Below are 14,315 nucleotides of genomic sequence, written 5' to 3'. Positions count from 1 at the left end.
ATGTATGTAAAAAGGGGCTTATGACGTGAGAACATGCGCTGTTAATATTCCTTCATAATAAAAAGGTCAGCATCTAGCTAGATCAAGAAATATTAAACAGCTGGTCCAGAAAAGCAAATAGAAGCTGTTCTCAGCGGTTCAAGAGCGGCTGCTGAGAACAGAAGAAAGCCCTGACTTCGAACGGTCGCTGCAGGGCAGTGCGTATTGACAAGGGGTAGGCTACTATGCCTTTATTTATACATTTATTTAATTATTAATATGTATTTGCGTAGTCGGAACAGCTGAGTCAGTGACTCGACGAATAGCGTTCGATGCATATGAGCTGTAGAGATCTTCTCTGGGTCCCACTTATGAATGATCCTCTCCAATAAGTTCAGATTACTTTATACCTGGGAGTAAGTAAGCTGGAGACTTAAAGTGATCACTCACCTTGCATAGGCCTATCCGTAGTGTTAGTTCATCTGAAGCACACGAACTGCGTCTTGTAAGTTTAATAGTCTTTTCTTTTTTCATTACAAAACTTTGGGCTGCGAAACCTATTTCGAGATTCAAAATTTAAGTTGGCCTTCGCATATACTTCAGGAACTTATTCTATTTCTTTTTACTCCTGAAACACACGTGTCTACTTTTGCGGATGTCAGTCTGTAATATATATTATTATATTTAATTTGTCATACAGGCTATGTTCCTAAATAGTCTGCGGAAGGTGTATAACTACTTAGTAATGTATACTGACGATCTAAGGGAATTGTTATCAATATGACACTTTCAAAGTGCGTATCGAAAATACTGACTCCTTAAGAATACAACCTACTTCTGAGTTACAAGTCTCTCCTACTGCTCGCTAGCGCCAGATGGGGTGGGGGGCAGAGGGGAAGGAGAAGAATTTAAATTGCATATATGAAACTACTTACATTACTACTGGAAATAACTTTTTGAGAGAGACCACAAAGAGGGCAAATGAGGCGAAAATTGCAAACTAAGGATGTTTAACGAAATTAGTATCACTTAAAAGTCAAAGAGTGAAGGTACGCAGAATGCAAGAACATTGCACGCAATTTATTATAACTATTAACAATTTCCCCCAGTTTTGTTGAGATATTTTGTTTTTAATTCCACTCTCCTCCCACGTTTGTCTGGCTGAATCATTATTGATTTGGGAACAGATCTCTTGTAGGCCGACAGGAAAAACATTTAAATAAGGGATTTTCTATTTGACAAACTAATCCGAAAATGCCACAGATATGTTGTGAATCAGCTATATAGTAGCGAAGGAACTAATTAAAATTCCCAATTTATATAAACTACTTGGATTGTATCTAGCATACTTCAATTCAAACATTCCAATGTTATTACTTCGTTGCCCTGTTTAGCCGATTAGATCTCCGTATTTCACGTTGACCCCCATCAGCGCCATCGTGTTGAGTGGGCATTGTAAGCATCTTGGGGGGTGAACTTGGAGTATTATCGTTTCACCCGTGTTCGTGCCATGGGGGCCTCCATTCTCATGTGCACTGGTCGCATGTTTGCAAATGTGGTTTGAAGTGTGAGAGGTGGTGGTGTTACATTCCTCATGCGATAAAGTCCGTGCGCTTGTGCTAAGTTCTGCTGTAATAAGAAAGAATGTTTTATATGAATATTTCGTTCTTCAATATGGCGCAAAGCGAAACTGGGTTGTGGTGTCATGGGAGCTTGATATACTTGTCAAAGGCGTAGTCTTCATTATGTGAGTGTGACTGTTCAGTATTACGACATTTTCCTGTATTTTACGGGTATAGCTCATAAATATTTCCTGTTAATGTAGAAACCATGAGATTGTTATTATTTAATGTAGGCATTCTTGAGGTTAGGATGGGTTCATTTGATTTGCACCATGGACTATAGAAATTTCCTGCAGTTTCCATTGCTAACATTTAATGAACAGTGTAACTCTTATTGTATTTTATGTATTCAACGTTGCTATGAATGTGTACACATGTAATTTGCGCAATATGTTTTGATTTTATAAAGTCGTGTTTAGTTTTTTTCTGTTTCTTTACTGTTGTCACTCGGTTGATAGCTATCGTACTGAAATATGAACAAGGATCAGTTTTTGTTTGTTTCAATAGGCAAAACAGTAAAAGTACCATTGATTTTTTTTGTGATTTACGTATTGACGATGTCAGTAACCCAGACTATACAGTATCGAATGATTAAATGACTATTGAATTGTAAAGAATATGGTAGGAAGGGGTACTAATTTTAGGTACTACAGCGTCATTTTCCTGGAGGGGCAGTAGTTCATTATGTATAATTCCCCTTGTGAGAGGTGAATGAGAGAGTGGCATGTAGAAGAACCTGCACTGGATGTGTCAGGTCAAAAACCTAAAGCCATCTTTATTGATGGATAGTGCCTTAACCATAGAACCAAGACCTCTAGTAGTGAAGAACAAGATTCTGAGAATTACAGATTGAGTTGAATCTTTGGAGTTTTTTTACCATTTATTTGGTTATATATTATTTCTGATAAAATTAAATGTTATGTTCAAATTTCTCAGAACATACTAGTGCTTAATAGTTTTAAGGTAAATTTTCTGGATTGCTAAGTGTCTGTTAATTGATCCTAGGTGTTATGAGATTAGAAACTTGGACATCAGATTGTTGCAGCAACGAATGGAGTGTATGTTTCCTAGAAGAATGACATGAAATGGGTTGAAATATGGCAAGAAAAAGTAGTAAAATGCGTTCGTTTAATGTCGCTGTGGTGGGGCTGTCAGGCACTGAGAAGGATAAGGGCCAAGCAGGCGTGGGAAAATCCTGCCTGTGCAACAGGTTCATGGCAGCTCTAGCTGATGACTACAGCGTGGATCACATATCAGTTCTAAGTCAGGTAAGAAGTTGGGCTTCAGAGGGTTAAGATAAGTATAAATGGTTTACCTGGTCTAAAACCTGCTTGTTCTCTTTCAGACTGATTTCAGTGGCAGGGTTGTAAATAACGACCACTTTCTCTACTGGGGTGAAATTGCAAAGACATCAGAAGATGGCATGGAGTTTCTGTTTCAAGTAATAGAACAATCAGAATTTATAGATGATGCAACTTTTCAGCCTTTTAAAGGTTAGTAATAGATATTTTTGCTGTTCAGGTTATTTTTACTTACAGGGATTTTTTGTTGAGCAGTTGATAGTCATTTGATCAAGGAACTTTCTGGGTTTTTTTCCCTTTTTTGCAGAAGGTTCACCACAATGTTTTATTAGGTGTGTTCTATCTTCATGGACAACTTACATTTCTGCACCACATATTGAATATCTTGTAACTTGTAGCATACAACATAACACATTCTCATTTATTGTTTACTTACTTATTTAACAAGATTGGAAAGGCATTCTCTTTGGAGGTGTTCTTCATGCCTCATCATGTAGGTAATTGTTGCAATAATGCACAATGCAAGGTCACTTTGCAGCAGTGTTCAGTTGTCGACATTGTGCCATTGTTGCACTAACAAGTGTGAAGGCCACTGTTGAACAACAATATGATCCAATAAGGGTACCTTACTTTTCAATATTGCATATGTTTCGACAGTGGGACCCAAGGCACCGTTTTGCACAGAAGTGACGTCTTATCATTTTGGTTGCTACTGCCCCAGAAAATATGCTAGGCAGACAGACAGAGAGCCAGACATGGAGTCTTCACATCTCATTATATTTGAATTACTGAATTTCTGGACTTTCTCCATTATCTGGTATTCAAAAATTTATGAAAACTGGTTCTGTTTGTACGGTCAGGTGTAAGGATCTAATTTTAAAAATGCATGTTGTTTTAGAATATCTAGACAATGGACAAACTCCATTAAGTCAGTAATCTAGATTGCAATACACCATTGTCAAAAAACTTTATAATTGATTTCATTATTTTTTACAGGCAGTAAAATGGAACCATATGCAAAAAGATGTAGTGCAACAAAAATTACTTCTGCAGAGAAGCTTATGTATATCTGTAAAAATCAACTTGGTAAGTACGTAAATTCTCATATCCGTAATGGTTTTCAGATTTTATAGTTAAGTCATTGAGTTAATTTTGTAGCTGTTAATTGAAGTAAAGCAGTCATTATGAAGATTCACATTATGAAATTTTGCTGGTATGAACTTCTATAATGAGGTGTGCATCACCTAGTCAGTCGGTGAAACCAGGGAAAGTACACGAGTCAATTCACCCTACAGTTTGCTTGGATGTGCATTTTTGGAAAGATTTTTTTAGCAGTTTTGTTGTACTCTGTTAATCATGGCTGATAACAGGAAAAGTTCTTCAATTGTGGTTACTAAAGGAATGCTCTAGGAAGCCTATGACATGGAAATGAAGACTGAAATAATAACATATAATGGTGGTGGAATGTAAAATTGTGATATCAAATTCTCCTTCAAAAGGTCCTTCCAAATCCCACCCAATATGACCCTCCTCTCTGGTGAAGATGTAGATGATCTTGACAATCCTGGTGACCCCACAGTTCCATCACCATCATCTTCTCTTAAATTCCCATAAAATGTACTTCATTCCACCTCTTTGCCCTTGAATCACTAAAGCCAATGGAAGGCAAGGAGAATGTTTATTTTTCATTTGTTTACAGACCATATTTATATTTAAAAAGTTGTTTATTTTGTGTAGCATACATAATGTTCTGAAATGTTTCCATTGCTTTTATGTTTCATTTCAGGCAATGAAATTGTTGTTTTCTAATTTTTATGATCATTTTTTGTTATGTGGTAACGTAAGTGCAGGGGAATAGTGACTCGCTCTATGAACTTTTGCTTTACAAACTCACTTCAAGAACATAACTATTTTAATAGCAAGGACTACACGTATTTTATTGACTGATGATGTATCAAATGCATAGATTATATAGCGCAGAATGAGAGGTGAATTTGAAGCTTGCATACATGGATTGAAGTAAGTCAATTGCGCTTGATAATTATTTTTTATCATTAGTGAATATCGTTCCTTATGATTGCAGGTATCGAAAGAGAATATGAACAGAAACTCTTGCCAGATGGAAAGATAAGCATTGATGGATTTCTGTGTGTGTTCGATGTCAGTTCAGTACCTTCTAGAACTATAGAGAAACAAGTAGAAGCTGTCACAGCCATATTGAACAATCTAACAAAAACCAAGAAGCCAATTGTTCTCATCACTACCAAAAATGATGATGCAAATGAAACATATGTGAAAGAAGCTGAGAAACTTGTTGGTAAGAAAGAGTACAAAGGAGGAATACTATTGGTTGAAACCTCAGCCCATGAGAACATTAATGTAGATGTAGCCTTTATAGTGCTGGCTCAGTTGATTGATCGTACCAGAGGAAGAGCAAGGATTTTGCCATTTATTGAAGCAGCAAGGGTGAGGAAAGAGGTTTTAGACCACTCAACAGAAGCATTACAGTCATTGATACGTACTCAAGTGTCTGATTACAGAGCAACATGGAGTCTGACATCAAAGAAATTTTTCCAGCACAAAGAGTTCATGCACTTTGTTGAATTGTTTGGAATGGATAGCTCACAGAGGCTGTTCAAGAGACATCTGAAGAAACTACAGGATGAACATATTGCTAAAAAAATTCAAGCTTATATGGCTTTGCTTCCTGACATTCTTCAGGAGATGTTCCCTGATGTAACAGCACTGAGAGATTTGTAAGTTCTGTTTCTTCTTTGGGTTTCACCCATTTGTATATTCAGTAACTGTTGATTGTTCTAGTCACCTCCTTTAGATGTTTGCTTATTGATTTGTGAATTCATTCTAAATGCTCTCTTTGTCACCCCTTAGTATGTCACTTGTTCTGTGCATTATTACAATAATATTTATTCTCCCATTATTTGCATGTCTCCATACCACATGCTGACCACTCACCCCCATCTAGTGCCGAGGTCAAGAATGTGTATTAGCTATATCTCCACTCCCCCCAAGCGCCTACATGGCGTATAGTGGGACAGCTTTACTTTTTACTTTTACTCCATACCATCACATTTTATTTGATACCTTGTGCACAATGTTTCTTTTGTTTCCATTCATACTGTGCTTCATTTTGGGTGTGATTTATTTTTAACACTGAAATACAATAAGCAACTATTTTTGTTCAGGAGTTTTGGTAGAAGATGTGTTGTGACATTATATGTTGTTTAATTTATAAACTTGCACCTTTCTTTCTAGAAAGGCAGCATCAGTCAACTGTAATAATCACCTCCACTGAATAGAGGAAGTTAAATTTTGAAGTTACATTAAAGGCAAAGTTTCATTTTCTTTGTGTTTAAAAAATGTCTTTTTGTGTGTTCCCAGTTAAGCCCATTAATCTATGAAATAAATAAAAATGTGTGTAGCAATTTATATCTGTAATAGTGTTTACATTCTTAAGCACTTATTCTACCTGTTGTATAAATGAGTTCACCATAAAAGCTTTGTTCTGAAGATTAACAGCATTGCCTTTATTTTCAAATGCTTTGTGCAGGAAGACATAGTGCTTCATGTATAAGTTTAAGTTAACCATAAATTTCATTCCATTTCTGTAACCACAATTGTTTGTGTCATCTTACTGCCATTTCGATGTGTGAAAGTCTCACATATTTCACAGGTAAGTTTAGATGGGTTCATTTTTAGGTTTACATTCTACCATCAATCAGTTCAATTAAATATTTTTTCAGAGATTGGTCATCAGTTCAGTTGCGTATCAAAGAACACCCTGAGTTCATCCAGTATTTCTTTGAATGTCCTGAAGATGTTCCATGGACAGAATATGATCTTGATGAAGGGAATGAAACAAGAATTCCATATGAAGTTCTGGATACAAGTGAAGCAGAAAAGACATATAAAAGCCATGTTAGTGGTTTGCAGCAGGAACAGAAGAGATTAGAGTAAGTTTTATCATTAATTAACATTTTCATAATGAATTTTGAATAAAATATTGTCTTAACAGTTGACTTTCCTGTTGCTCACTTTCTTATATTTTTAAGCACTTAATTTAGTGCAAGGTTAGTTGTGATAATCCATTGTTGCTGATTTAACTTTTCATTGTCAAAACGCTGTAGTAACATAAATTTGCTAAAAAAAATTATTTCTGTATTGGAAATATAAGTATATGTAGTGTAATGAATCTAGAATTAACAGTTGTATATCTTATTTTCCTATTTGCTGCAGGTTACCTCAAAGGTATGTACAGGTTAAAATGTGTGGTTATTGTGAATATATACTACTTACTTTATTTCATATACTGTGAATTCTGGCAAAACTGTTTGTTATTAAATGTTCTCAAGTTGTTTAATTTATGCATGGACTAGTATTAATTATGGAGTGAAACCTTATTATGATATTCCCACTTACATAAAAACAATTATTATCATCATATGATTTTTCACGTTTATAAGTAATGATCATGCCTTTAGTTTTTAAAGTTTCTGTTTCAACCACCACTTTTTATAGACATGTAGGAGCACCTCCAAACATTTTGTGTTGCAGTGAACTAGCATTTATGCTAGGAAACAATTTTTCTCTCATAGTATTCAGAATTTATGGTCTCTAATGATAGTTCATTATAAAGGATGTTTACTAATGTTAAAGATCCATGAAAATTATATAAATTGGAAACAGAATTTGAAAAGCTTTGTAAAATTAATTAAATAAAATATACAGTATCATCTGGTACAGGGCATTGGGTGGTGGGCTGTTGTGAACATTGTAATGTATCTTCATGTTCTTTGAAAGGTTGGTTTTTTCATGACTAGTTGAGCATACTGTTTGCTTAAGAAGGACTCAGGTCATGGAGATAGTTAAGTTATATGTTGGCAGCATATATGCATACAAATTTCCCAGAAGTAATATGAGATTGTGACGTTGACGTAAATTAGTAATTGAAGTTATCTGACCACTGAAAATTGTAATTTATTATAGAGAATTTTGTGATCGAAGATTTGAACCGTCTAAGATAAGTTAAAAGTCTGTAGCACAGAATCCAGTTCAATTAAATTAAATTTGCATGCATGTATAAGTATGTCCATGACATGTTAAAATTCAGGCATATAAGTCCTTCCTTATTTTTATGACAAATTTTATTATTTTAGGGAAGAGTTTTTATATGTTTCAATATTAATAAAACTTTTCTTCTACATTCAGGTGGAAAAAGCAGTTCAAACAACTTTTGGAAGATACAGGTTATGTAACTCCTGGCAAAGCTTTATCAGAAGTTAGAGTTCTCTTCATGGGGAGGGAATGTTTTGAAGCCTTGTCAGAAATGGACTGTCAACAGATTTATGACCAGCATCAGAAGGATATAATAGACAAGGCAAAACATAATTTTCAGGTTAGTCAGATATGGAGTACAGTCTCACTTATTAACAGTTATTTTCTCTAGGTAGAGGTTTTGTTCAGGCGTCAAGACTGCTTTTCATAGCACTAAGCAAGTCAGTGTAATGTACTTCAGAACTGGGCATTTCACTGTGAGTGAAAATATACATGTCTTGGCTGTGCATTGGTTAATGTGTTCAAATGTGTATAAATGTTTTTAATCATGCATGATTGTGATACCGTTGATCAAGGTGACTACGTAAAATAAATTTCCCACAGGTAAGTCTCACTGGAACTATAGTTATTCAAAATTCAGTGAATTTCTCATTTTTAATTGGAACTTTTCATAGGATAGAGGACATAGACTGGTTTACAACTTCTTTGGGCAATAGTCTGATTATTATATGCATTCAACATTATGTAAAAATCTTTATAATTTTTATTTTATTTTGAATTATTGTTGGTTAATGTTGTTCTCTCACAATTAAAGATTTGTTAAATGGTACAGAAATATTTTGTTCTTATACAGGAATTATTATTGGAACATGCTGATCTGTTCTATCACTTCAAGAGCATTGCCCCTGAAGGTACAATAACACAGGATGATATTAAGGAGATAACAGATGCTTTGCAAGATGATTCAAGGTAAGTATTGTGATGTATTCTGATACTTGCATTTTGATACAACTTATTTCCATACTGAGTGAAGTGTATGCTATTCAATATGGCAATGGATGAGGTAATGAGAAGAATAACAGAAGGAGATAAGAAAATGGTGTGCCAGAAATTTCAAAGTGTAGTTAGAAGCTCTCAGACTTTTGGTCTGGTCAAGTCCTTTGGCTTTCCAGTCCATCCACTTACATGAAGTCAAAATGTCATGTGTGGCAAATATCAGTCCCTCGCAATGGTTCCAAGACTACAGATCCCTTCTGCTACACATAATCTTCTGCTATAAATAGTGGAATCTTTCTCATGGATATGTATACCTCAGAAATTATAGACAGGAGGCAGAAGTGACCAAAGTATGCACTACAAACAGTGATAATCATTAAACTGCCTATTTAAGATTCAGAGACAGTTTGCCATCTTAAAATGTTTATGCTAAGAAAATAAAAGATGCATCTCATAATGATATACATTTATTAAGCCTCACTGTAGCTGTTCTTTTTTTCCTTTTTCTTTCAGGTACAAGGCACTGGACAGAATAGATCAGGACAGAAAGCTCATGCTCTTCCAGCATTTGGGATTTGTCCACTGCCCGATAAGAGAACATTGTCCAGCTTTTCCCAACTGCATGGATGCACTCATTGAGCGAATACTACGCACAAGGGTTCACAGGTATGTTGATATTGAATAATATACTACAACTTAACATATTATTTATTGTAGGTATACTGATTGAGAAAACTTTGAAAGAAAGCATTCAGAGGGAGAAAATAAGATTTATAATCTGATGGCAGTGTTATTTTCTAAAATTTAATTTAATAAATACATTTTAGGAAGGGATTCAATAAATTTGAGCCACTGGATGCTATTTTAATTTAGCTTTCAAATAACATGATATTGTTTGTTATGTTCTTTTCAGGCCAAATTCATGGAATCATAACAGTCAATGGCGACTGAATTCTGACAATAATCGGTTGAATTTAGTTATCTTAGGAATTGATGGTCTTGCAGATGAATTAGCAAGTGAAATTCGGGTATGTATGTGTTTGACTTCGTTTCATTGCTACCAGCACCATTCAGCACTACACTCATTAACACAGTGTTTGAGTTTTATACTGAAAATATACAATATTAATTTACATATTTCAAAAATAAATGCTACAACATTATCATAAAATTTCCAAGTTGGTGCAGTAAGTAAACTTTGTTTTAATTTGATGATTTTTCACAGCTGTCAGTGTAGCTGACACCACATGAACAGGTAGATGTCCCACAGCCGTTAAAATATACAGATGGGTTGTTTGGTTAATTTGTATTACTACAACAGTACTTCAATATATGGTCAGGTGATATAACAAATTGTGGGATTTGAGGTTCTCACGGCAGTGAGTTTGAAGATGGATGTCTTCTGAGTTGTAGGGCCATGTGGTCCGATAGAAGTTTACCAATGTTTCATTGCCCTTATGATGGATGCAGCAAGAACATCTGAAATGCTGGTAAACGTCTATCAGACAACATGGCACTACAACCGAGAAGACAACCATCTTCACGATAAATTGTTTTATGTCCTCTTTTACAACTAACTCAGGTCTGAGTTATAGTATAATATTAAACTTTGTCTGGATTAATCTCTCTAAAGATAATGATGGCTGCAGCGACAAGGCCTGTCCTTTAGGAAATGATGATGATGAAAGATAATGACTAGTGACAGGTGCTTGTGAACATTGTATTGAACCTTGGAGTCCCATAAAAGGCAGAGAATTGCTTGACTAGCTGAGCAACTACTGTCTTGTCAAAAAAGGCTCTGCTCATTACAGTTACTTAAGATCTTCAAAACATTCCAATTAAGAATGTGTTAGTCACGCATATTCTATTTCTACATGGTTTCCTCCACTTCCTCACTCGTATAGTCATCAGTAGTCCATTCAGCTGCGTAAATTGTATTTTCAGGTTCAGTGTGATGAAGATGAATATGAATTAGACTGCCATCTCTATTCTCTTGACTACAGAATTATTGATGGAGATGTCAGTTTACCAGAAAATTCATTTAAAGGGACAGACTTTTTGCCAAATGGTGAGTTGATTTTGTTCTTGGTACTTAAAAAAAATTGAATAACTGACATTCTGAAAGGATTGGTACTGACAACTGAGATGAGATTGAAAATCATAGTATTTCATAAAATATTAAGAAATTATACATCATTAATTTGATTTTTTACTTGTTATTGTTTCCCTGAATGAAAAGACAGTTTTTTAGTAGGATTTGAGGTTCTCATGGCAGTGAGTATGAAGATAACTAAATGTTTTCTGGGTTGTAGTGGAGTGTAGTCTGGTATAAGCTTACAAGCATTTCACAGGTCCTTGTTGCCTCCGCAGTCCAGAAGGCAGCTATCTACATAGTTGTTTCGCCAAAGTTAATATCTTCCTTTTGATTTGTTCACAGGCTGTTTTTGTGTATATTCAAATCCAGAAGCATTTGAATATGTGAGAGATAGTCTTGAGAAAACATTATTGTCTAATTTAGAACAGGATGACAGATTACCTTTCCAAGGGTTACCTATTGTGATCTTGTTTCTCCCTGATCCATCTGTTGATGAAAGTGAGGTACTAAGACTTCGTGAGGAGGGACAGAGTCTGTCTGACAGGTATGTTGTACATTTTGACTGAAGACTGATAATATGTTGTACAAATTTGTACCTTAATACCCCATGACACGCATATGAAAAAAATTGTGATAATTCTACTTTAATTTCTGAAAGCTGGAATTGGAACAATATAATTAAATCACAGAGTTGTAGAAAAAATAAAATTTCCAATTGAGAAAAAATACATTTTTGTTTCCATATTTAACACTAAGCAGTTGTATAAAATGAAGAGCATTCAGTTTATGTACTAACATCTATCTACTAATTGCCATTCTCTTAAAAACTATAAATGTGCATGTTTATTAAAGTTTGTTACCTAGTTTTATCACAGCTGTCTTTTTAATTATGTTTAAATTCTACAATATACTCATTAGTCATGCTTATTTAATATGTAAATCGGGTAATTTAAACCTCAGGCATCGGATAGAATGTTTGTGTATACACATATACATATGTTACTAAATATTGCAGTCCAGTCAGGTCAGCATATCCTTGTGGCCAACTTTCAGCCCTGTTGTGTTTATTTCTTTGTATAACCTTTGAAAATTTCCTCTGTAGATTTTATGGTTGCAGACCTGAATGCAAAGAAACTCTTGGGTTTGACGCTCTTGTTATGGAAGGCCTTCTGGTGTGTTTGACCATGTTTCACTCACCTGGGGTGACTGACTATTTAACAAATACATTGTTTTTCTCTACTCTTTGTAAGGGACAAATCAGCACAAAGGAGGTCTGCTGATGAGCAGCAGTGGCTCAGTCATTTCAGAAGCATTGGCATCCAAACTTCATTGTTGCAAGTTTTCAGATTCCTTGCTAGTGTTGTAACCTCATTTCCTAATGGAGAAGAAAGGCTGGATTTGTATAGATAAGCTTGCAAATTAATATACATTATTCACGAGAAATTGATTCTTTGCCTGCAGATACATTTAATAAAACAATTCTCATTCACTGGAAACCAAAGTTCCACAGTGCCATATTTGGCAACACCATATTTTCTGTTTCCTTGATTCCTCCTGAAAAACACTTAGCAGCCAGCAGCATTTGAGTTCTGACGTGCATATCATTTCACAAATTTCAAGTTATTAGTTTACATATGCAAACTTTTACTTGAAGTTTAATGAAAAAGAACAAACGTGTTACATATTCACATGTGGCACCCAGCTGAGGAATTTATGGCATAATAGTTACATTTATACACTGAAGATAGTATGACTAGTAAGTGCATATGTTACATGCAGTCAGTGCATGTATATTTTATTTTTAAAAAAAATATTTTTAGTTTGCAGTGTCCCTTCATTGATGTCTCACTGGAAGATATTATTGATCCTGGACAGCGATTTTCATCAGCCTTAATAGCTGAAGCTATGGGACAGCTCATTCAGTGTATTCATCATCGGGCTGTTTTTCTTAATGTGAATCAGCCATATGTGGGCTCTGAACCAGACATTAGGTGAGATTATTTTTATGATTTTCAAGGGAAGAATCTCTATTTCTGGCCCTTTAAGATGAATAGCTGTTTGGTGACCATAACTAGATCTTGGCCATTGCCACATTTATGTTTAGTTCTATAGATCTCTAGATCAAAACCAGACAAAATATAATTCAAAATTTAATTGGAAAATACATTTTAAGAAATATCACCATTCTTTCTCTTATGGGTCCAGAAAATTTGTTCTTTGCAAGCAGCGATTTTGAGAGAGAATAATGTTACATTGAGTGTAGTGTACACAAGGGCAAAAAATGTTTGTGTAGAAAAATTACTGTTGGTATTTCTAATAATATTAACAATCTAATATTTTTATTTTAAAGTATCACACTATAATTGTCATATTAATGTCCAGTAATCAGTTGGCAATTTGTGTCTAACATTATTTTTGGTTGAATTAGATATACTTCTCAGAATTCTTGTGTGAATGTCTTTGGTAATGGCCTTACATTAGTACTTTTTTGTTTTTGGACTTTATCCATTGTCTTTTTTAGATCCTTAAAAATCTACTTTTTTTAATGATGGATCTCCCTTCAACTTCATGTGAAATGGCAAGACATTGAGTTCAGATTCAGTCACTTGACTCACCTATCCATGTTCTACCATGTCTGATGAAATATTATGATTTTGTTGTAGGATTATTATGTGTATGTTCTGTGGGGACCCATATTCTGTAGAAAATGTTTTGGGTCCTTTAATAAGTCACCAGTGTTGTTTCTTGAGTGGAGACCGAAGTATCATTCTGGAAACATTCCTTGATGACTCAAAGCGAAAGGTAGAAGTGATTGTCTCATCATTTCATGGTGCTAACGCTTTCCGAGAAGAATTGGTACATGGATTCATATTGGTGTATTCAGCCAAAAGAAGAGCATCACTTGCCACCCTGAAGTAAGTGTATTGTATCAGGGACAAAATGCAGTAGAACGTAGTTAAATTAAATGTTTCCTGCCATGCTTACTGTACTGTAATGTAATGATAAATACTTCTACAGTAAAACTGAAAATTGTTGGTAACCATTGATAGTCAGTACTAATGTTTTGTTAAAGTGTAATTTATATATAATTGTTGGAATGAAATAAATAATTATTTCTAGCTGCTATGTATTGACAATCATGCCATCCAACTTATGTAGCTCATTACTTGAATTGTTATAAAGAGCATTGGATATTCTATATGCATGAGCAACTTCTAAGCCAAACAAGATTTTTAATCCACTGTCCTG

The 14,315-nt window shown here is 34.7% G+C and overlaps 1 protein-coding gene across 6 annotated transcripts in view; it reads left to right on the top strand.

The window, feature by feature from the left end:
* Positions 1 to 14,315, top strand: part of RhoGAPp190 (Rho GTPase-activating protein 190) — a 63,002-nt gene that overhangs the window by 44,013 nt on the left and 4,674 nt on the right. For 2 of the 6 annotated variants that reach the window (XM_087356104.1, XM_087356105.1), the window contains 13 exons: positions 2,607 to 2,869; positions 2,947 to 3,094; positions 3,899 to 3,988; positions 4,986 to 5,658; positions 6,664 to 6,873; positions 8,129 to 8,315; positions 8,829 to 8,944; positions 9,485 to 9,637; positions 9,885 to 9,999; positions 10,916 to 11,039; positions 11,409 to 11,610; positions 12,887 to 13,057; positions 13,730 to 13,981. In XM_087356104.1, the coding sequence (XP_087212230.1) occupies positions 2,699 to 2,869; positions 2,947 to 3,094; positions 3,899 to 3,988; positions 4,986 to 5,658; positions 6,664 to 6,873; positions 8,129 to 8,315; positions 8,829 to 8,944; positions 9,485 to 9,637; positions 9,885 to 9,999; positions 10,916 to 11,039; positions 11,409 to 11,610; positions 12,887 to 13,057; positions 13,730 to 13,981 (2,612 nt within the window). In that variant the 5' untranslated portion in view covers positions 2,607 to 2,698. Of the gene's footprint in view, positions 1 to 1,468; positions 1,727 to 1,750; positions 1,773 to 2,606; positions 2,870 to 2,946; positions 3,095 to 3,898; positions 3,989 to 4,985; positions 5,659 to 6,663; positions 6,874 to 8,128; positions 8,316 to 8,828; positions 8,945 to 9,484; positions 9,638 to 9,884; positions 10,000 to 10,915; positions 11,040 to 11,408; positions 11,611 to 12,886; positions 13,058 to 13,729; positions 13,982 to 14,315 lie in introns of those variants that run through there. The other 4 variants (XM_087356108.1, XM_087356107.1, XM_022060762.2 and 1 more) reach the window with 4 other exon arrangements.

Source organism: Zootermopsis nevadensis, unplaced genomic scaffold (genome assembly GCF_977971745.1).
Source record: "Zootermopsis nevadensis isolate Lab colony 2312 unplaced genomic scaffold, Znev_1.0 Znev_ptg000025l, whole genome shotgun sequence".
In the NCBI taxonomy this organism is placed as follows: Eukaryota; Metazoa; Arthropoda; class Insecta; order Blattodea; family Termopsidae; genus Zootermopsis; species Zootermopsis nevadensis.
The sequence above is the reverse complement of the archived record's forward strand: the minus strand, read 5'-3'. Positions and strand labels throughout refer to the sequence as shown.